General features: G+C 45.9%; 1 protein-coding gene across 1 annotated transcript; it reads right to left on the reverse strand.

The window, feature by feature from the left end:
• Positions 1-7,899: 7,899 nt before the first annotated feature.
• nptxrb (neuronal pentraxin receptor b) lies at positions 7,900-21,012 on the reverse strand. Its single transcript, XM_053856074.1, has 5 exons — positions 20,193-21,012; positions 16,253-16,667; positions 13,874-14,115; positions 13,634-13,813; positions 7,900-11,276 (listed from the first exon to the last, which is right to left on the reverse strand). The coding sequence occupies exons 1-5, from the start codon at positions 20,901-20,903 to the stop codon at positions 11,031-11,033; spliced, it is 1,794 nt and encodes a 597-aa protein (XP_053712049.1). The 5' UTR covers positions 20,904-21,012; the 3' UTR covers positions 7,900-11,030.
• Between the last annotated feature and the right edge of the window lie 2,396 nt (positions 21,013-23,408).

Raw genomic sequence — 23,408 nt, forward strand, 5'->3', positions numbered from 1 at the left:
TGTATCACTGTATATAATATATAGTTAGTATATAGTTAACTCCTCTCCACCAGGGCGGGACCTCCATGATGAGTTCTCGTTCTTCTTCCTCTCAGAGGTTGGACTTTCACGTCCCAGGGTGGGACTCGTCTTCTCCGGGGCAGGATTCTCCTTTTCCAGGGCAGGACCCTTGTTCTTCAGGGTGGAACTTCCTTTCTCTGGCGTGGGACTCCTCTTCTCCAGGGTGGGAGTCCTCTTCTCCAGGGTGGAATTCATGTAGGATGGGACTCCTCTTCTCAAGGGTGGGACTCATCTAGAGTGGGACTCCTCTTCTCCAGGGTGGAATTCATGTAGGATGGGACTCCTCTTCTCCAGGGTGGAACTCATGTAGGATGAGACTGTTCTTCTCCAGGGTGGGACTTCTCTTCTCCAGGGTGGGACTTCTCTTCTCCAGGTTGGACTCCTCTTCTATAGGTGGGAACTCATGTAGGATGGGACTCCTCTTCTCCAGGGATGGACTCCTCTTCTCCAGGTTGGACTCCTCTTCTCCAGGGTGGAACTCATGTAGGATGGGACTCCTCTTCTCCAGGGTGGGACTCATCTAGAGTGGGACTCCTCTTCTCCAGGGTGGAACTCATGTAGGATGGGACTCCTCTTCTCCAGGGTGGAACTCATGTAGGATGGGACTCCTCTTCTCCAGGGTGGGACTCCTCTTCTCCAGGGTGGGACTCTTCTTCTCCAGGTTGGACTCCTCTTCTCCAGGTTGGACTTCTCTTCTCCAGGGTGGGACTCCTCTTCTCCAGGTTGGACTTCTCTTCTCCAGGGTGGGACTCCTCTTCTCCAGGTGGGACTCTTCTTCTCCAGGTTGGACTCCTCTTCTATAGGGGGGAACTCATGTAGGATGGGACTCCTCTTCTCCAGGGATGGACTCCTCTTCTCCAGGTTGGACTCCTCTTCTCCAGGGTGGAACTCATGTAGGATGGGACTCCTCTTCTCCAGGGTGGGACTCATCTAGAGTGGGACTCCTCTTCTCCAGGGTGGAACTCATGTAGGATGGGACTCCTCTTCTCCAGGGTGGAACTCATGTAGGATGGGACTCCTCTTCTCCAGGGTGGAACTCATGTAGGATGAGACTCCTCTTCTCCAGGGTGGGACTTCTCTTCTCCAGGGTGGGACTCTTCTTCTCCAGGTTGGACTCCTCTTCTATAGGTGGGGACTCATGTAGGATGGGACTCCTCTTCTCCAGGGATGGACTCCTCTTCTCCAGGTTGGACTCCTCTTCTCCAGGGTGGAACTCATGTAGGATGGGACTCCTCTTCTCCAGGGTGGGACTCATCTAGAGTGGGACTCCTCTTCTCCAGGGTGGAACTCATGTAGGATGGGACTCCTCTTCTCCAGGGTGGAACTCATGTAGGATGGGACTCCTCTTCTCCAGGGTGGGACTCCTCTTCTCCAGGGTGGGACTCTTCTTCTCCAGGTTGGACTCCTCTTCTCCAGGTTGGACTTCTCTTCTCCAGGGTGGGACTCCTCTTCTCCAGGTTGGACTTCTCTTCTCCAGGGTGGGACTCCTCTTCTCCAGGTGGGACTCTTCTTCTCCAGGTTGGACTCCTCTTCTATAGGGGGGAACTCATGTAGGATGGGACTCCTCTTCTCCAGGGATGGACTCCTCTTCTCCAGGTTGGACTCCTCTTCTCCAGGGTGGAACTCATGTAGGATGGGACTCCTCTTCTCCAGGGTGGGACTCATCTAGAGTGGGACTCCTCTTCTCCAGGGTGGAACTCATGTAGGATGGGACTCCTCTTCTCCAGGGTGGAACTCATGTAGGATGGGACTCCTCTTCTCCAGGGTGGGACTCCTCTTCTCCAGGGTGGGACTCTTTTTCTCCAGGTTGGACTCCTCTTCTCCAGGTTGGACTTCTCTTCTCCAGGGTGGGACTCCTCTTCTCCAGGTTGGACTCCTCTTCTCCAGGTTGGACTCCTCTTCTATAGGGGGGAACTCATGTAGGATGGGACTCCTCTTCCCCAGGGTGAGTCAGCAAAATGTGAGAAGAAGATACACCTCAATATTCGAACTGAATAATGAGTCAGTCGCAACTTGACTTTCCTCCAAACTATGCATTATTGATAATAACTGATTCAAAGTCGTTCATTTCTTTAAGGCGGGGAAACACCGCCTTGATTGGGTAACGTAAATTGACTTTGAATTTAATTTGAATGTAAATTCTCTCTTGAGATGGAGAGAGGGTTTCACTGAGCCGGAGCGCTGCCACAGAGTAATTCGATATAAAGCCGCCAATGCACTCAGTAAACAGCTCACACTCCAAACTGGGTTTCCAACACACACTCTCTCTTCACCTCACTTCCTGTCGGTGAATGCATCGTTGCCGCGGTCTGTGTTTGGTGCATGGTGACGCATGTCAGCGGCACTATTTCTGAGTCATAATCCAGCATATGAGAAGTCATTGTACGCTCACACAATATATATATAACTTTTTTGTTTTCACTCCATCAATGTCGCAAGCGCTTGGGTTTTCTCTTTACTTTTCTGCACAGCGCTACATTTGTGTCAAAAAGGAAACCAATCACTGAGACAGGAGAAAACCTGTTGGCTGGTCTCCAGTGGCAACGCCAGTTATAGAGTGTGGGAAAACCGTTGCACGCGAGTGATGTTGTTTATTTAAGTTATTATTTGAGGACAGAAAAGATTTAATGTTACAGAAATTGACCAAAAAAAGGAGGAAATGAAGTTTTCACATAAACATTCCACTATAAAAGTCCTAAAACATAATCACGAATCAGAATGTGTGGAGGACAGAGAGTATTTGAGATGGAGATACCAGCCACAGGAGAAGAGGAAGACAATCAATGGTGGAGATTTATATGCCAAATAAAAGATGCTGACAAACTAGATTTATTTGGAGGAATTCATTTACTCAGGGCACTGTATAAAATAAATCTGAATTACTCAGTCCCCACTTTGCCTTGGACTCAAAACTATGCATCAGCAATATCAAGTATCCCCAAATATCTGGATTAATGATCTGATCATTGTTGCTTTTGTCGACTTACTAGAAAGGAAGCGACAGAGAGTGTTGCTAAGCAACGTCTGTATCCAACAACATGACCTGCCTAGTCAGATAGCACTGCAGCTAGCAGCCGGAAACTCGCATCAAAAGCACACCTGTGGCGAGCCAGATCATGTCTGCAATATGTCGGTGAATTTCCTATCGATATTGCAAGACTGTGTCGTGAACAAAAAGACAATAAAGAGCGGTTGTATCTAGCGAGCTACAGCGCCTGCACTAGTTAGAGTTGCGGCTTAGCAGCCGAAAACTCACATTAAAAACACACTTGTGACACTGTAGTTGAACCGTAACAACACGTGATGTCGGTGATACAAGTGTAAAGCCGGGTTTCAGAAGAGGTTTGAATTTTCCAATCGCCCGCAGCAGGTTAACATGTTCAGGTTTCCAGGTCTGCATGTGCTGCGTGTGGTTTTGGAGCCAATATTTACTTTCATCGTGGGCATCTATTCACTCATCCTTGAAACCAAAAAAAAAAAAAAAAAAAAAAAACGAGGGCTGCATCCAAGACTAGACCCACGAGCCTCCCACCCAGTGACCTCGGCTGGGTTTGTTAAATCCATCCTTTTTTAATCAGCCAGCTCAGAGAATCTGACCGACATAGAGCTGGAGGCATTTGGACCGGAGTCCCAGGTGGAGAGTTCAGACCCAGAAATGTCAGGGCAGCTCCACAGAAGCTGACCCACAACCGGCTCCCCTGAAACACTTTCCCAAAACCATTCCTGCCGTGCGTCCGTGGCCTTCAGCCGCGATGTTTGTTTCACACGTCGGCTGAATAAATTTAGAACGACGGGTCAACGCGGGATTAGGACGGATTATCAGACCTTTTGGGGATGGAAAAAGAGCCTATATAGAAACTAGTCATAGTAGGTGAGGACCAACAGTCGGTGTGAAAACTGTAAAATCTCTTAGTGAGAAATTAGATTCATATTTAATGCCACCTAAAACCAGCTGGCTCAGATTGACTGGTTTATCTTGGCACAGTCCCTTGCTCCGGCATTAATGTGGGCAGGATGGTGTCCAAACTCAAGGCGCTGGAGTAAAACCCATAGAGGAGCAGCGATGATCTGTGTCAGGATGTCAGGAGATGGGTGGAGAGAGGGTGGACACGAGAAGGAAAGAGAGAAGCAGAAGGCAGTTCCAGAACTCATAAAACAGATGGAGGATTTGTAGGCTGCAGACTTCTCCAGATCTCCAGAGACATGGTGAGAAGAAAATAAATATGTGGACAAAATAAATCTGTGTAGCATTCCTTCAAAGATTTGGACTCACCAGTAGCCAGAGGAGGGATGCGATTTGGTCAGAGGAGTTCTCGTTCTTCTTCCTCTCAGATGTCGGACTTTCGTGTCCCAGGGTGGGACTCGACTTCTCCGGGGCAGGATTCTCCTTTTCCAGGGCAGGACCCTTGTTCTGCAGGGTGGAACTTCCTTTCTCTGGCTTGGGACTTCTCTTCTCCAGGCTGGTACCCCTCTTCTCTGGAGTGGGACTCCTCTTCCCCAGGGTGTGATTTCTCTTCTCCGGGGTAGGACTCCTCTACTCTGGGGTGGGACTCCTCTTCTCCAGGGTGGGACTTCTCTTTTCCAGGGACGGACTCCTCTTCTCCAGGTTGGACTCCTCTTCTCCAGGATGGGAGTCCTCTTCTTCAGGGTGGGACTCTTCTTCTCCAGGTTGGACTCCTCTTCTCCTGGGTGGGACTCATCTAGGGTGGGACTCCTCTTCTCCAGGTTGGGACTTGTTTAGAGTGGGACTCCTCTTCTCCAGGGTGGGACTTGTCTCGAGTGGGACTCCTCTTCTCCAGGGTGGGACTCCTCTTCTCCAGGGTGGGACTTGTCTAGAGTGGGACTCCTCTTCTCCAGGGTGGGACTCCTCTTCTCCAGGGTGGGACTTGTATAGAGTGGGACTAAACTGGTGGAAGAGGGAGCACTGCTGGAGAGAAGGCAGATGTTCTGGAGAACAGCAGGGGGGGACTGAGAGACTCTGCTGCTTTAACTGGCAGCAAGGTTGGAAATGGAACGGGTTAGAACTGGGCATAGACAGAGGTCATTGCAGGTTGTCTGATGTAGGATCTTCAAAACGCGAGGCCTGGGGGCTGAATTATGGCCCACCAAGTCATTTTGTGTGGCCCTCTTGAAGATACATGCAGTGTCCAGATGAACAGAGGTTCGATAGTTCCATCATGGCTGACTTTCCGTAGCCTCTTCATGTCAGCTCCTGAATCCGACACGTTATGAAAATGACTCCAGAACTTCTCGGACTTGGGAGGTTTCAAGCCAGACTGATATTGTTTTTAACACATGGGGATGCGAAATAACTTCAGATTCATAAGGTAAACATGTAGCATGCTAGCAGCTGTTAAGATTCAAATCCTGCTTCACTCAAGTGTTCACGTGTTTCTCACGAAGAATGTGAAATGAGTTGCCGGCAGTGCTTAAATATTGATGTGTGTTTACTGTCAGCGGTAAGGTCAGTGGAGGATCTCCAGAGGTCTCGGCGGGGGTCTCCAAGACGGCTAATTGGATCTATACTGAAGCAACAGAGCAACTTGGCTAACAAGGAGCGAAGATGAAGGACGAATGGAGGATGATTCATGGAGTTATGAATCAACTGTCTGGCGGTTTGAGTCACGTTGAAAGACAGACTTGTTTTGGCAGTGATCGATGATGTGCCAGCTGAGTCATCACGTTGCAGAGAAGCCGCTGAGAGAAATGCTCATGTGATGTATCATCTGTAAATGCGTCCTGAACATCAGCTCAAATGTTCCCTCTCATGTGGAGAGTCGGAGATTCCTGACGCTTCAATTGTTTCTCTGATGGAGCTCACAGTGTCCGCATCCATAAAGAGTGAGACCAGTCGTCCATCACCACGTCTTCAGTGGCCTGTCTACATCCATTTACAGTGTTACGACTGCTCCTTTTTGTTATTGTTTTGAGTACGTGCGTCATCATTTGTGCACAGCACCTCAAACAAAGTCAGTGTTGAGGCTTGAGCTGTGATTATTTATGGATCGTGATAATAAAGAGTCTGAAAATAAAAAACAGGTCCTAAAAGTTTGTGAGAAAATCTATGAAAGAAACACTAAATTCAGAAAACAATGTCGGTGTCCCACTTTTATACTGAAGTTTAAGATTGAAAAATGTCATCCGCAAAGGATTTTTGTATTTGTCCTTCCTCCTAGTTCTGCTTTGTACAAAGTTACCTCAAGATACAACCGTAAACGTCAGCGCCTGCGTAACTGCCTCTCTGGCAAAGCATTTTGTAGACATCCTCCTGTAACCACTGTGTCTCCCATGGCTTCGCAACGTTGTCATTCACTGTCTGCAAGTCAGAATATTGCCGACGGCAAAGTCTGTGCGCTTTTAACGCTCGGATCAAGTGCCTTCTACTCAAAATAATACCATGATACCATGCCATATGTATACGTATTACGCATCCCTGGAAGCGACATGCATGACTTATATTTTTTTATCCCGAGATAAAAATTATCCCGAGATACAAATGATCTCGAGATAACTGTTATCTCAGGAGAAAAAAAATAAAGTCATGCAAGCCACATGTGGTATTATTTTAGTAGAAGGCACTTGATCAGAGTGTTAAAAGCGCACAGACTTTGCCGTCGGCAAAAAAAAAAATAAATAAATAAAGTCATGCATGTGACATCCAAAAAAATTAACACATGCATGTCACTTTCAGGGCTCCGTAGCTTTGTGCAGTTGGTTGTCAGGTTTTTTGTGTTTAGCTTTTTACCTCGTTCTATTTCTGATTGCAGTATTTGTGACTGTTTCCTGTTTTGACTGCTACCTCTTTCAGTCCTGAATCTTCTAGGACTCCTGGATTATACTGGATTTGGCCATTACTGAGATTGGAGTTTTATATTTATTTATTTATTTATTACTCTCTGAATGATGTTGTCCTTGCCTGTTGCTGATGTAATGATTAGTGAGGAACAAAAAACACAACTGTGAAAATGAATGAAGGAAATCAAGATCACAACTTAAAAAGGGGAAACACCTTCGAAAGAAAACTTGAAAGAAATGGATATTAAAAATAGGAAATTCTTTGCGAACGTCTCAGAGTTCGAATAAATCGGAGTTCGAACAAAAATTTTGAGATTTTTTTTCCTTTGGATCTCGAACAAAAATCCAGAACTCGAACGCCCCTGAAAAAAGCTGGAAAAAACCATAACGTGCGCGGACCAATCAGCTGACCCAAGACATGCTTTGTTATTGTGTATAACTCTGTATGCAGACGTGTCCCGTTAGCTCCATTTACTGACTGTTGTTTCTTCATACTGAGGTGTAAAACCTTTCCTGTCTCCACACTGGACCGTGTTGTGTTGTTGTGGGCTGGAGCTGGGACAGGGATGAGGCGAGTCTGGGACAGAGCGTGACTTGGTTTATGACTTTGTCACAGCCAAACTGCACAGAAGCGCACATTCAGAGCTGGACACGCACCGGGCACCTCTTCACTTCTGGAGAGACCTCACTCACTCGGCAACCCCTCCCACATGCAGCGGCCACACACATAGAGGAACAGCCACCTGCAGCAGACACTCGACAATCACTCCTACAAAAGACTCTTTTAAGGCTTGGAACGCATTAGTTCTTTTTCCATTCATTGTAATGGGAAAAATCCATTCAGATTTTGAACAACTCGCTTCTCGAACGGCCGTCTGGAACGGATTGTGGTCAAGAACCGAGGCTCCACTGTACATAGATTTCATTTTTATTTTATTTATCTATTTTTAGATTTTAAGTTTCAAATCCTCATGAGTTCCAGCCTAACTTGATGATCAAGAAGCCGAGTCTTAAACACAACTCAACACTTTCATTTTCAGGTCACTTCTTTTTATTATTATATTAATTTCTCCATCTATTAACAACAAGCGTCACACTGTCGAAGCCGTAAACAACCGAAAGCAAGAGAAAACGAGAAACAGTGAGAAGCTTTACGATAAAATACACTTTTGAACAACGGAGGCATTGGAGTCCAGACAGGCACTTCACAACCATAGTTTCCAAATGAACAGTGGGTTTCCGTGGAAATACAGACGCACTTTGGACTGCACAGTGACTGTTGTGGGTTACTCCTTGAGAAGCACAGTGTTGGTGCCCATTGACTTGGATCAGTGTGACTCGGTTGTATCACTGTTGTTGAACCAACTTCCAGCTGAGATTTAGAAATAACACTCTTCAGCAGTCTTGTGTTTGTAGAAGGCCATTTAAACTGAATTTCAAAACAAAAGTTCTTAAACAACTTTGACTGGATTTTCTGGTTTAAACGTGACGGGTCATGAATGTGGCACATGTCGTGTCAACAGTGGCACCCCAACCCTCACACGCCGAACTAACCAGCTGATGCAACGTTCATAAGCAGCTCTACTGACTAGCAGCTGTAGCACCGAGCAACATTTGACACCAAGCTAGCAGCAGCGATGCTAAACATTTGGCTATTGTATGTGTTTTGAGGTTTTTAAAACGGTAACATTTATAATGTGAATTTCCAGTATTTTAAAGTTTATTAAACTAAGACTCCCTTTTGTTCTTGAAGGACAGACAGACTTGTTTTCATTGGTTCTGCTACTGAATTGATACTAGAATTTATTATAGGATTAACACACTTAGATTCTTCTTATTTATCGTTTCCAACATTAGCTGTTAAATTGCTTACGCTCATCAAAAAGCATACGCTTTTTAAACCATATGAGTCCCAATCCTTTTATACCATATGAGGGACAAGCACGTCCTGGATTTGACGGGATATATGTGGCCCTCATGAGGTCATTTGAATTCTTGAAACAAATCATAAGACATTTTTAGTTTTCCATTTTACATGTCTGTTTTCCTTCCATCACCATTGGTTGTAATAGCCAAACAAACAATAGTACTGAAATAAAAATGAAATAAAAATATTAATCCTTTACAAAAAAGAAAGTAACTAAGTACAAAAAAGGAGTAAAAAAGTGCTTAAATAGTTTATTAAGAGAATCTTTATATAGGATGAAAACAATGTATAATCAAACCACGTAGTTTAAGCATCTAGCATCAAGGCATTATTACATGTTTTTCTATTTTATTCTTGTTTTATGACACAATAATTTAAGTTAAATTTCTGACTTTTTCTTTTGTGGTTTTTAGCTCGACGCCTCTCAACAACCATCACAGTATGTAATGTGGCATCTCAGGAAATGTGAGCGCCCATTGGTCCAAAATGTATCATGCACACAAATATTTCTGTTACATGTGAAGTTGACTTCCGGGAAAAACCTTCTGGCAGCAAGTTTAGTGGACGTCTAGTGCTGAGTTGCCATCACATTTTTAAAAGCTGAAATAATCGATACACTTGCCCTTCCTTAGAAACAACGTTCACAAAATTCACACATAAACGCTCTGCTTTGGATGAACACATCTTTGTTCTATGTGAGCCCTGACATACAGTAACTATTTATTTATCACGCTGTCATTCCACCTGAAAAAAAAAAACACAGATCATCATAAACATTTTGAGCATTCCCACACCACTGCACAGGTCGGAGAGACGGAAAACCGAGTGGGACACTTACACATGCACAACATTCAGCGTACATTCATCGTCCTCCAGCTGGGAATTCAGCACTGTTGTTACAGTTGCGATGTGATCGACGTGTGTGTGTGTGTGTGAGGCAGCAGACTGGTTACTGAGCGACAATGGCAGATGCATTTCACATTGATAACACCACTCTTGTATCAAATCATGTGACACGGTGTGAAAAACGACAAGCTACGGTTTAACATCTACAGAAATCGTATCAGCAAGTCAATGCACTGAGTGGCAGTGATCTGGCAACACTTGATAACGCTGTTGACTTTTGAAATTTGGAAGGAGAAAGTGTCTTTTCTTGTACAAGATTGCTGAAGCAAATGTAACTATACTTAATGTTGTGTGACGTTGTTGATGCAAAGTGATGTATCCGGAGCTGGTGTCACAGCAGTCACGATTGGACTTTAAAATTCAGAGTAAATGAAACATCGAATGAAGGACTCGATGGCACTGTCTAAACATCGACAGACGCACAACACGATACTTTTCAAGCAGATTGTTTATATATGATGACGCACATTTTTTGCTCTGAGTCGCCGATGTTGCGTAAATGTCCATTAAAAAGTGCAACTGAAAATAAAAGCAGTAGCCTGCGCCCATCAACCGTTGTCATACTAAGAAGCACGTGCCAGGAAGTGCCTTTGAATCCTCCATTTGAAGTTTCATTTTCTCATTTAAACGGTTTAAAATTTTAAGAGATTGTTAGAGACGTTCATCTGTGGCGTGACAAGGAGCGTTTACAGCCTTTCTTAGTTGGTCATGTGATCATAATTCAGTCCTTAGTCATGAGTGAAAATCAACGCATAACATCACTGGTCAAAACACAACAAAAATAAGTTACGTATTTGTTAAAAGGACCTTTGAATCATCCGAGACCTTTTCTCACTGTGAGTCATTATAAAGGGGCCAGCGTTATTAAGTGTTACCGAAACCACGACGCTGGTAAATGCAACATTCCTGTGCGGACAAATCAAATGATAAATGACATCAATAAAGACTGGAGTCATGGCCTACTGTACAAGTGCATCCAGAAGGCAGCTCAGAAATACCACGGTGGTCGCATGGCCTTTAGACTGACAGCCTCTTACCAGAACTAATCACGCAACTGTAATAGATCCCATCCATCCTCGACTCTCTGCCTGTGCTACGCAGCCCTCACCGTTCTGAGACGAAACTTAGAGCATTTCACCACAGAAGTAAACACACCGACACAAATGAACAAAACAAAATCACTGCTAATCTGGAAAACCTCAATGGCTCTGTGACATTCTGGTAGTTCTCCCTCCCTCTGAAGCTCCTTACCGCCAAACTAAAGTACAGCAATCTCGTGGACTTGTTCTGAATTCCAACTGAGCTTTGTAACTCTCTGACTAAACTTGCCGTCTGTCGTCCCTCACTGTTTGGGGCTCTGAGGGTTGGCTCTCTGAGCGGCGTGACACGGATCCAATGACTCCTTGGTGGCTCCGCCGTAGACGTCAACGTCCAGGTCGGTCCAGGGGGCGATGTTACCCAGAACCGAGGAGCTGCAGTCGGCGAGGGAAGCCACCTCTGCGGGCTTCAGAACCCGGTCCCAGAGGTTGAACTGGGAGAGCTCCCCGACCAGAGCTTGAGAGGCATCGAAACGCCCACCCAGTGTGTCCTGGAAAGAAGAAGGAGAGGGGAATTTTAAGGGATTCAAATCCTGGCAGAACAGCAATGAATACCAACTAGAGAGAAACTGTGTCTACTAGTAAAGGACGTCACTGTCACTGAAATGGATGGATGGATAGATGGCATGCAAAGGGGTGGAGGAATAAGGGATGGACAGATGAAGGAATGGGCAAACGGTGGATGGATAGATGGATGATAGGATGCAAAGCAGTGCAGGAATAAGGGATGCACAGATGAAGGAATGGGCAAATGGTGGATGGATGGGTGTATGAATGAAGCGGAGAATCGATTGATGGTTAGGATGCAAAGGGGAAATGTGGTAAAGGACATGTGATGGATGGATGAGAAAAGAACGAACAGATGGATGATGATAAATCGACATATGGAGAAAGAGATGGATGGATGGATGCAAATGGGAGGAAGAAAAGGGGAGTGAATGGGTTAGGGAACGGACAAATGAATGAGTGAAGAGACGGATGATATAGATGAAACAGGGATGAATGGATGAATGGATTATGGAATACATAGGGAAATGAATTAATAAAGGAAGAGATGGCTGATGGATGGATGAATGGAAAGATGGATGAAACAAAGTGGAGGAATAAGATGACAGAATATATAAAGGAACAGATGAATGGAGAGATGGACCCATGGATGGACACGTGGATGGATGGATGTATCAGACTTAGTTGTTGGTTCCCAGTCCAGTCCTCGAAAAGGAGTGTGTCTTTTCAGCACGTGGCCTCCCCACTTACCCACTCAGCGCATTATGCGGAACATTTGTTTTAACCCTGCAGCAAAGAGCATTAACATTTCTCCATAGAGCGTTCGAAATAACAGCTTCTATTCTGTGGAGAGGTCAGTGAGGCGAACTCCTTGTTTCAATGACAAAACACAGCTTGTGTATTTATTACATTCTAGTGTTGAGCTGCGTTCAGACAAGCCTCGGCTTTGAGGAGGACAGTGTCTAATGGTGCATTAACAAAGGCTTATTTGATTCTTCCTCCATTACTTAATGGCCTGGTTTAATATTTAATCCGTCCGTTGCCATGACGGTGTCGCAGATCTCTCCTGCAGATGGTTTTCGATCAACAAATTGCTGATTTAAGATGTAAGTATTTGGGGGATTTGTTCATGTGTAATATGGCTTTTAAACTGGCTTCTAAACTGCTGAAATCACGTGTTCAAATCTCATGGGGCACGGCAAGTTTACACAACAGTCCAAGCAAAGGAGAGGTGCAGGAGCTGAGCCACCAGAGAGACGAGGCAGAGTCAGACCGAGTCATGTCACGAGGTAGAAGGCCGTTCAGTTGGGGACAAACCGTAAAGTTTCCGCGCCTCACCAGACTGTCCAACATGTTGAATATGAAATGCTGGGGTCAAACCATCGGGTGGCGCTCTTTTGGGTTTTGATCGGACTGTAATATCACCTGTAGCACCTCATGATCATGGGTGTCACTCTTGGTGACGCATTTTCTCAAGGCGTTCTTGTGATCGTCACCACAAAAAGTGGGGTGCGACTTCCAGGCGGGGCGCAAGGTGATGCCGCGGAATGGTTGATGGCCATAACTGCGTTGTGTCAGTGGCAGGAGCTGAGACGGAGAGTGCTCAACAACCGGCATCACCGCGGGATTTAAGCAACACTTCACATCAGCAAAACTGCGCAGTATAAAGTGATCGCATGGTCCAGTGAAAACCTTCAGGTCAGCGGTAGGTACCACCACCAAGAGCTTGTATACGTTCACAGCTGTGTATTTATTGCTGCAGACGTGACAGCATTTTCCGCTGTGCAAACCAAGGGGTACAAATTTATGTTGACGCTGCGATACGAAATCCCGTCGCGCACCACTTCCCCGGGACTATCGCCTCTTCATGTGGGGATGAACTATCTTCTGTAGCGCTCACTAAAGACGAAGAGGACACCACCCTTCGACGGTAAACCAGTGAGAAGGGTCGTGAATGATGTACAGCATCGGATGCACTTGACAACCATCAATATGTGACGCCTTAGGAAGGAGAATGTGCTGCTTTGGTTCATGACCATCCATTTATTCTCGAATACAATGATTCATTATCATGTGGTTTGTTGTTTCTACATGATGAATTGACTCATCCATTCTTTACCCATGCATCTCTGATCACACTCTCCGAAACCTTTCCTGGCTTGTCCATTAATCCAGCATCCATAGAGGCATTTCGGGGCCCTCATCCATCAGCCCAACATCATCCATCTATCCAGCACCACATCGCCTCAACCCTCGATTTGTCATCTCCCTCTGCGTTCTGTTTATCAATCCGCCCCTGCCGTGCTGGCTCAGCAGACCTTGCTGTCGGCATCCATCTCACCTGCTCCTGACCCAGAATGAGGACTCCTCCCGGTTTGATGGGGTGCCAGGCGGCCAGGCCCTCTCCTCTGCCCTTCATTTTCCCTCCTTGATAGGCCTTCCACACTCCGTCTCTCAGGGTCCAGCTGACGCAGATGTGCTGCCACTCATTTTGCGGGAGCAGCAGCGGAAGCTGCGCCACCTGCGGGACGATGAAGTGTTAGCCTTCGCATCAACACTTGAGAAGGTCAAAAAGCTCTACCTTGTCGTTGATGAGTAGCTCTACAGGATTGTGGACGCCCTGCAGCAGCACCAGCTCGTTGGGCTGACCTGGCACGGAATACGAGAAAGGGGTTCCGATCCCTCCTTCTTTAGCCTTCAGCCATAAGCAGGCGGTGAAGGCGTACATTTCGGTGATCTCTTTCCGCACCAGGCCGTACATGTAGTTGGTCCTCATGGGGAAGGAGAGGACGAAGCCGTCAGGAAACGATGGCTCCGTCAGCGCTTCAGAAGAGAGAGCTAAGTTAGCTTGCTGCTTCACATAGCGTCGCGCCTGCGTGCGTGAGAGGAACTCAGTTGTTAAGTTCATGACTGTCATTTGATGTTGGCTGCTGACTCGGAGACAGCATGGTGCAGGTCCTCTGGTGCCGTGACAGACCTAATTATAAATCCTGTTTCTCCGCGCTGTACTCGAGCGCTTCACACCGCAAACACGACTCACAACTTTTTTTTTTCAACCCGACATTTCTTCTCATCAGCTGCATGGAAAACACACGAACAGTGGGACGATTCAAAGCTCCATCCCAGCGATATCCGAGTCACACTGACGTTGTGAAGTGAGTTCAAAGATTCTGACTCAGTGATTTATTCTGGATAGAATGTCTTGACTTTGCGGCGTGTCTTTCTTGAGCCTGCTCACTTCCACTCCGCCGCTTCATGATGGCCAGTTACCTGCCCAGGGAAAGATCTCACCTGCAACCGAGAGAACGCATTGCAGCCTTTTCTGGCTGGGATTTTGAAGGGCTGAGTCTTCCCTGTGAGAAATGAAGGGCTGGATTTGAGGGAGCCAACAAGTGTAACACATTGTCTACAAGAAGGAATGGCGACATACAACCAAACCAATGGGTGTCTCACTGTAAAATTCTATCCATAAAAATTGTGAAACAGGTCCATTGCCAGTCTCGGCACAGTCCTACTCGCAGTGGAAATGAACCTGGTTTATTGCCGACAATGCAGACTATATTGTGATCCTGGACATAGAGCTTGCTCGTGCAGGAAGGCAAAGCCCTCATGGTACTGGTCAATCTACGTCTCTCTCCTGTGGCCACACAGTTTGGGTAGTGACCCAAAGAACGCCCTCGGGGAGGCTGATATCGATCAAGGATCTCAGTCAACTCGGAGAGACCTTGGGAGATGGCTCAGTTGACTTTATCAGGAGGTCTCTGGAACTCCTCCCAGGTAGACTATTGGTCCCAGTTGGCCGGGTAACACCATGCTATTCTGCCAGCAGTTTGCTCCACTTGCTACCCTCACAATCGGGCTCAGGGTGGAAGTATAAATCACATTGTATGAAATAAAATCCACCCAATTAGAGCGCAGCCTCACGTCACATGCTTGCCCGACATTTCAGCACTACCTTCGACCTTTGCCTTAAACATTGAAAAAAAATTCCAGCATAAAGGTTTGAAGTTTTAAGTAAAGATTTGTTTGTGGTGCTACAACTTTCACACCTACAGATGTACTCGATAAAATATTTTAAAAGGCTATTTACACTGCTCCCTAACATCCTGAATAACAGAAACAGCACAAAAGCTAAAGAGCATGATTCACCCTGTGATTTACTGTAGAACTTCTTTGAAGTGGCACAGATAGAAGACGTCTCTTGCTAAAAATCTAAAGTGATCGCTTCACCCTCCAAGGAAACATGGAATATTGATGGTTCCGATTACAGCAGTGAATGATATGAGGACACTATTTCCTTTTCATGCAGATGGTGACGGCTAATATCCCAAATCTTTTTATTTGAATCTCAGTCTCTGAGGGCATGGCGACCCAGTTGCAGCGCAGCCCTCATCAAAGTTTCATTTAATCTTTCTGTGTCTGCTCTCATTCTGAAGACGTATTTGTTTACCGCCCATATTCACCAACTCCTGCTTTAGTTCTTCAGCCACTGTCTCGTAACGATTCCGCCAGCCAGTCAATTGGTACTGTCACTGGTGTTTCTCTAAGAAATGTGAATTTTACATGAGAGACGTTTGAGCAACGACAAGAACATCTCATGATCTGGGAAAGAAGTGGTGGGAGTTGAGCAGCTGCTGTCTAATTTAGCTTCTGAGATAGATTGAATAAAACCTTGAAACAAAGGAAGCAACAATTCAAGTTCTGCTGAGGAAGCAATCAAAGCTTTTTACTTTTGGGTCTGAAGCTGCTACTGTGTATCATTGACAGAGTGGCTGGACTCAAAAACTGTCAGTGAAAAGTGGGCCACTGTCCCAGATCCAGACGGACACGGTTCCATGTTAAAAGCAGCTTTTGAAACTTTAAATTAAGGGAGCGATAAACGGTTCTCCGAATCAGAACATTATCTACAAGAAACGCTCTCAAGAGAGTCACATTTTAGGTTGAATGCTCAGGTTCTTACTTTGTTCCAGCTCGGTGACCCGATGGTTGGCGTTGTCCAGACCCTGGTTGATCTTCTCGTGCTGACCTTGGGTCTCCTTCCTCATTGCCTGACGCTCCTTCTCCAGCATCTTTATCTTCCTCTCCAGCTCACCTTCTAGGTCCTCTACTCTCCAGGTGCTCTTCCCACGTCCAGAGCCACCCTTAGATGGGGTCTTAGCTGCGGAAGGAGAAGCAGGTCGACGGCCTCCAGGGTTGCCGACTGCAGGTGGAGGGGGAGGGTGAGCAGCAGCTGGGGTGGGAGGCTTGACTGTTTGGCTGGTGCTCCCGCTGCTGCTGCCGCTGCTGCCGCTGCTGCTGCTGCTGCTGCTGCCAGTGCTGCTACCCGCAGCGGTGGACGTGTCAGTCAGGTTCAAGGCGGCCGGCCCGATTTCTGCCTGAGAGCGAGATGGAATAATCACGTCTTTTATTTTTTGTCTTCTGCAATTCCATTGATGATGAACAAATCTCAACCGGAACTCTTGCTGTGACATCATTTTAAATACTTTTTCCTTTCATTGAGAAAATGATTATTGTATCGGATTATTATTTTATGTATTTATTATTTATTAGTATGGAGCGGAAGCACTTCTGATGTTTACAGTGAAAATATTGATTATATATTCCCTGCATTCATAGCACACACATCTAACACACGTCTGCAAAACACTCATAATAAAAAAACGTGATGCAAAACCTTGCAATGTGATGAACACACAAACATTCATAGTTGAACTAGACTGCAATATTTCTGTTCAATTCAATACATAGATTAATCATGTAAAGATCCTTATGTAAAACCTTGTAATTCCATCTCTTTTGTTGCACCTACAAACAACACACAAATGCTGATTCCAACCTTTACAGCCCCAGAACGCCAACTAAAGACATTTGTTTTGTTGTTCAGGTTCAGCCCGAGGTCTGATGTGGCCTCGTGGGAAGCATCATTCTTCCCCGTTGGTCCAACAGCGCTCTGAATTTCCAATAAGGTGTTCAGTAAAAATCGTATTAGCCTCACACTCTCCTCCAGCTGGGGCTTTATTTCCACCGTCAGAAAAGCATCGCATGTTTATGATTTCTCAGTGAATGTCCGCAATGAAAGTGTTCACTTGCGTCTGTATGTATAGCTGGCGGGCTGCTAAACCTCCACCAGGCAGAAAGTCACCAGCACAAACATCGACAGCTCTACATAATGGTTCGCCGCGGAGCTTTCTGAGGACTGGCGGAAATGACGGAGAAGAGTTGTGTGTCAAGAGTCTTCCTGCGATCGATGATGAAGAGATGGCACCAGCGACTGCACACCAAATCTAATCAAGTGGGTCTTTTCGCTGGGTCATGAATTCTCATGGCTGGTGCTCATCAGATTATCCCTGAAACTGGATATGACGGGAGATATTAGCTGTGGGACTGGCTTCCAAATGAAGGTTGGGGCTTGTTATCTGGGCGCTGCCACGCGAGCAGAAATAGCTTGTGATTAGACCCTGCTGCTTCTCGGCCTGGATTGTTGAGGTAAATGCTCACTCAGAGTTTTGCTCTCGAGTTTATGGTCGTAAAGAGTTCAACGTGATTCCTGAGAGAGTGAATTAGAAAGGCTTAACTGGTGAGCCTGGATGGATGGATGGATGGATGAATGATGGGTGGATGATAGAAGGGTGAATGATGGATGGATGTTGGATGGATGGATGGATGGATGGATGGATGGATCAATTATGGGTGGATGATAGAAGGGTGAATGATGGATGGATGTTGGATGGATGGATGGATGGATCAATTATGGGTGGATGATAGAAGGGTGAATGATGGATGGATGTTGGGTGGATGGATGGATGGATGGGCAGAAGGGCGAATGTTGGATGGCTAAATGGATGAAGTGGATAGATGGATGGAATGGTTAGGAGTGGAGTGGAGGAATAAGGGATAGATAGATAGATAGATAGACAGACAGACAGACAGACGGACAGATAGGTAGCTGGATTGATAGATAGATAGACAGATAGATAGATAGATAGATAGATAGATAGATAGATAGACAGATAGACAGATAGATAGATAGATAGATAGATAGATAGATAGATAGATAGATAGATAGATAGATAGATAGATAGATAGATAGATAGATAGATGGATGACAGAAGGATGAATGATGGATGGATGGATGGACTGATATTTAGCTGGATTTATAAAAGGTTGGATGGCTAAACGGATGAAGCAGTGGATAGATAGATGGAATGGAAAGGAGTGGAAGAATAAGGGATGGACTGATGAAGCAATAGATGGCATTCCATGGCAGACGTATAGGTGGATGATAGATGGATAATAAAGATAATAGATGCAGGCGGCTGAAGGGTTTTAAGTACAGATGGACTGACAAAGGGTTGTACAGACAAACGGATGGATGGAGGTAAGAGAATTCATGAAGGAAAAGATGGACGGATGATGATGGATTGATTCATGAAGGGACATACGGATGGATGAAATGATGAAGCATAGATGTACTGACACATGGATGGATGGATGGATGGATGGATGGATGATGGATGGATGGATGGATGTTTGAGAGACAAAATGAGGAAGGAATGTAGCAATTCTAGATGAAGGGGCGCAGTAAAAACGGATGAGAGAAAGAGGGAAACGATCAACAAGTGAAGAGACAAAGAGATGGACACTGCACGGACAAATGGATGGTCGGATGAAAGACAAGCTCGGTGGTGAATAAAGAAGATGTTTGCTGAAAGGTGAGAGTGAGGGAGGTGGAGGAGCCGGACATCAATATTCCCGTCAGACACTCGGCTATAAAAAGAGTGAGCAGCAGAGTGAGGAGGATCGCACAGATATTTAATATCACAACATTTGCTGAGGCAGGACTGTGCTCCAGAATATAAATTCTGACCGACGGAGGTGTGTGTTTGAGTCCTCGTGCTCCGCGTGTGTGTGTCTGAAGCACACACACACACACGCGGTGCACGACCCCCTCCCTGTCCGCCAGCTTCATCTTTTATTTATACCTCCATCCTGCTGTCGGATGTTGGAGGGCGGGTGACAGGGTAAGAGCTGGCGAGGGGAAAGATTTCCCAGGGGGTCTGTGGTGGGGTGGGGGAGGCGGGGTGTGGGAGTCACAAGAGCAGAGAAGGTGAAGACAGATGAGGGAGAAGAGGACGGGCCGGACACAACAGAGCTGTCAACAGACAGGCTCAAATGACAATGTAAGAACAACCAGTGTGACGGACGGATGCGCGACGCTTGAACAGAAAACTAACAGTTTCATGACATATTTGATCCTTGATTTATGCTTTCATTTATGACAATGTTCAGTATCTATTTGTCCTCATACAAATCTGTAACAGAATGGCAAACTTTCCAGGGTGTCCCTCCCCTCTTATCCCGAGTTACGGGGACATGCCATCCCAGAATAACTGGGAGGAAATGAAGGACTGAGTTTGTGTTGATAACTCCTCATTCAGGTTTCCATTCGTCAATTCAGAAGTTGGAATTTTTCTACCACCTTTTTGAAATAAGAAGACATTCAAGCTATTGTCTCGTGAATTATTATTATTATTATTATAAATCAGTGTCTTTTTTGTTTGTATTTTATCTACTTCTTTTTATTTTTTTTATCTGTAACTTAGACTTCTGATTCATGATTTTGACTTTCACATTTTTCTACAATAATTTTAACGCAATATATCTGCTTTAAAATGTGGTTCGATTTAAATCATGATTTAAAAAAGTATTTAATGTCAAGTCATTTTTCTGAGCGTTCTGAGCATTTTTTTTTTACTTTTCCGGACCCGCATTTTAATTTACTGAAAATATGTATAATGATTAACTTCCCAAATTTGCTTTAAAAGGTGGTCGATAGATTGTTTTTATTCCAAGGGCGACTTGTATTGGTGCGTTTCTAAAGTGACTGCCTTCACTTTTACCTCCAGCTTCTCGATGCGGTCCTTCAGGTCCATGATGGCCTTGGCGAGCTCCTCCACCGCCCGTGCGGTCTGCAGCTGCGCGGCGGCCGAAGAGCTCACATCATCTCCGGCCATCACGCGGCGGTTCCCGTTCCACGCGCCGATGCTCCGCTCAGGTCCGTTCTTGTCTTCCTCCAAGCCGCTCTCGCACTCGCTCAGCTTCCCCGTGAGCTCGCGGATGGTCCTCTGGTCCATGAGGATCTGGTCGTTCTGCTGCAGGACCATCTGCCGGAGCTCATCGGCGGTGGTCCGGAGATACTCCTCCTCCCCGGGCGCGTAGAGTGGCTCGTCCGCCTGCGGCTCCTGCTGCTGCCGCGCGTCCTTGGACTTGCATTCCCCGGCTGGTAGCGGAGTGCAGATCAGGCGGCTGAAGCTGAACTGCTTGGCCGAGCCGGGGTTGGTCTCCTGCCCGATGTTGAGCTCGTTCAAGGTGGGCAGCTCCAAGCCCAGCCTGTCGCCTCCGTTGTAGGACTCGGCGCCGTGTAGCGCTCCGAGCGGACCGGCGTGAGCCACGGAGACGGGCTGCTGCAGCAGCGCGTCCGGCATCAGCGTGCTGTTGTCGGCGGAGAGAGCCGCCGCGCGCTTGCGGGGATACACGCTGGCGAAGATGCAGATGACGGCGCCGAGGAAAGCCAGGGCCCCCGCGCCCACCAGCACCACCATGAACTTCATCTGGACTCCAGGTGTCTGAGACCGTCTGATGCAGGAACACGGCGACCGCTGGACTGGACCGCTTTGCGTTGCTAAGCTGCTCTCCTCCGAGCGTTGCCTTGGCGACGGCGGGGGGAGGAGCGATGCTGCGTCAGTGGGGTGAGACTCCACAAACAAGTCGTCGGTGGATCGATGTGAGCAGCAGAACCACCGGAAGAGTCACTGACTGAGTCACTGGAGTCGTGCAGAGCGAGGCCCTGATGCAACAGTGTGGGGCCAAAAGTTTCACTGCGCTGAGGACACGAGTCTAAACACGAGGACGCTCTTAGACAGGACACACTAAAACTAAACTTTCACACCCAAAAATAGAGAAAAACAAACTCCAAACAAACACAACATGTTGCACTAAAGCACACACTTCAAGAGAACGGAACAGTATCAAACACAAAAAAGACACTGATACACACTCACACTCAATAACACACACTAAATGAGAAAAAAAAAAGAAAACGAGGCGTTACATAGGATGAAAACATGACGCACACGTGATGAAACACGCTGTGAAACAAAGGCACTTGCACTAAACACAGAAACATGAAAACATAAAAATACAATGTAACATAAAGACACGCTAAAATGGAAATATAACAAAAACACCCACATTAAACATATGTGTGACATAAAAACACGTACTAAACACAAAACACAGTGAAACAAATGAACACACGTGAACATAGAAACACACATTAATACACAAATGCACACTTAGTTTCTTGGTTTCTTCTGTTTAAGACCAAAATAAACACACACTATAACACATGCAGAACAAAAACACACTGTTAAACACATGTCCACATCCTAAAAAACACACTGAAACAAATGATCACACCCCTAAACATGACACATACGAAGCACAAAACACAGCAAATGAACGCAAACGTGACCATAGAAACACACACTAATACAGAGAATACACGCCTTCGCTGCGAAGAAAAATAAAACACACCAAAACACATTATGAAAGAGAAACAGAAAACACACTTGCACACACTAAACACAGTGAAACAAATAGAAACATGCATCAATACACACTTTCAAACCTTTGAAAGAATAATGCTACACAAAAGCACTGACCAACAGAGAATGGAGCAGCATCGAACACAACAACAACAACACAGATACACACACTAAAGAAAACCCTCACTGAAAGAGAAGAAAGACGTGTCTGCAAGGACACAAAACAACAAGATACTGAAATCCATACAAAGCTGTACCACATCCCCACTAACTAAACTGCACACAACTGATCTCACACGGCACATTAGTCACACACCTGTCTACACACAATCAGAAGCACACACTCACACACTCACACACACACACAGGATAAACATATATCAACATTTCATCTTGACAAGTAACATACAGAAGCACAGTCAAGCTAACACACACGAAGAGACACGACACAGCATCTAAAAATAAACCGACTTTACTTTCACAACTTTATTTCAAGAAAAGTTCCCACTTTTCCACCGAGCCTCCTCACTGACGTCCTCACGACAGTAGCAGTGGAAATGAGGACGTTCCAGCTGAAGTTCTTCATCTTGAAAAAATGCCGTGACGGAGAGCGACACGTGCAGCAGACGTTGAAGGTCAACTGGCGTGTCTTCCCGTCACTCTGACAAGACGTCTTGTCGAAGCGCCGGCCGACTTGTATCTACACGCAGAGCGTTGATGTCAGATGAATCGGGAGCATGCATGAAAGATTCAGCACCAGCCCACCCAGATCAAGCTGCGTCTGATGTCGGCGCTGCTTATGAAACCAGTGGTTCTGGTGCAGTGTTGGATCAAGGACCTGGAAAGGGTTTGTCAAAGACACTTGGGGAATCATCCCAGAGGCTCTGTTGGTTCAGGTGAGCCTGGCTGGCTGCATCTCACTGAAGCAGCGCTGACCAGTTCAACCCAGATTGTGGATTATAATCTGCAGCCGCGGCGCCGGCCATTCGGCTCCATCTGGCCCCGGGGCTTACTGGTGTCCTGCCAGCCAGGAGCCAGGGATGATGGAGGTCTGAGAGATTACTGCTCCACCTCAGTCAAGATTTCACTCAGAATGATTAACACGCACTTTAATCTGAGCGACCAAATATGACGGATGGATATGAGCAGCACAACACACACACACACACATGTAAACAGGTGCGTTTCTGCAGAAACACAGTGAAAAAGTACTGTGAAATAACATGTCAATCATGAAATAATGTGCCACCATCGTGATACTGTCTTGAAATTATGTGATGCTGTCATCATAAAATGATACTATGTGTCAATAATGAGATACTATCATCTTGAAATAACATGACATTATGATGAAACAAGGTGATAGTATCATCATGAAATAACGTGATATTATGGTGAAAAAAACATGACACTATCATCATAAAATAACACGATGCTATGATGAAATAACGTGATACGATCTGTCAATAATACGATACTATCATCATGAAATAACATGATATTATGATG

The sequence above is a fragment of the Synchiropus splendidus genome, chromosome 2 (genome assembly GCF_027744825.2).
Source record: "Synchiropus splendidus isolate RoL2022-P1 chromosome 2, RoL_Sspl_1.0, whole genome shotgun sequence".
Lineage (NCBI taxonomy): Eukaryota > Metazoa > Chordata > Actinopteri > Syngnathiformes > Callionymidae > Synchiropus > Synchiropus splendidus.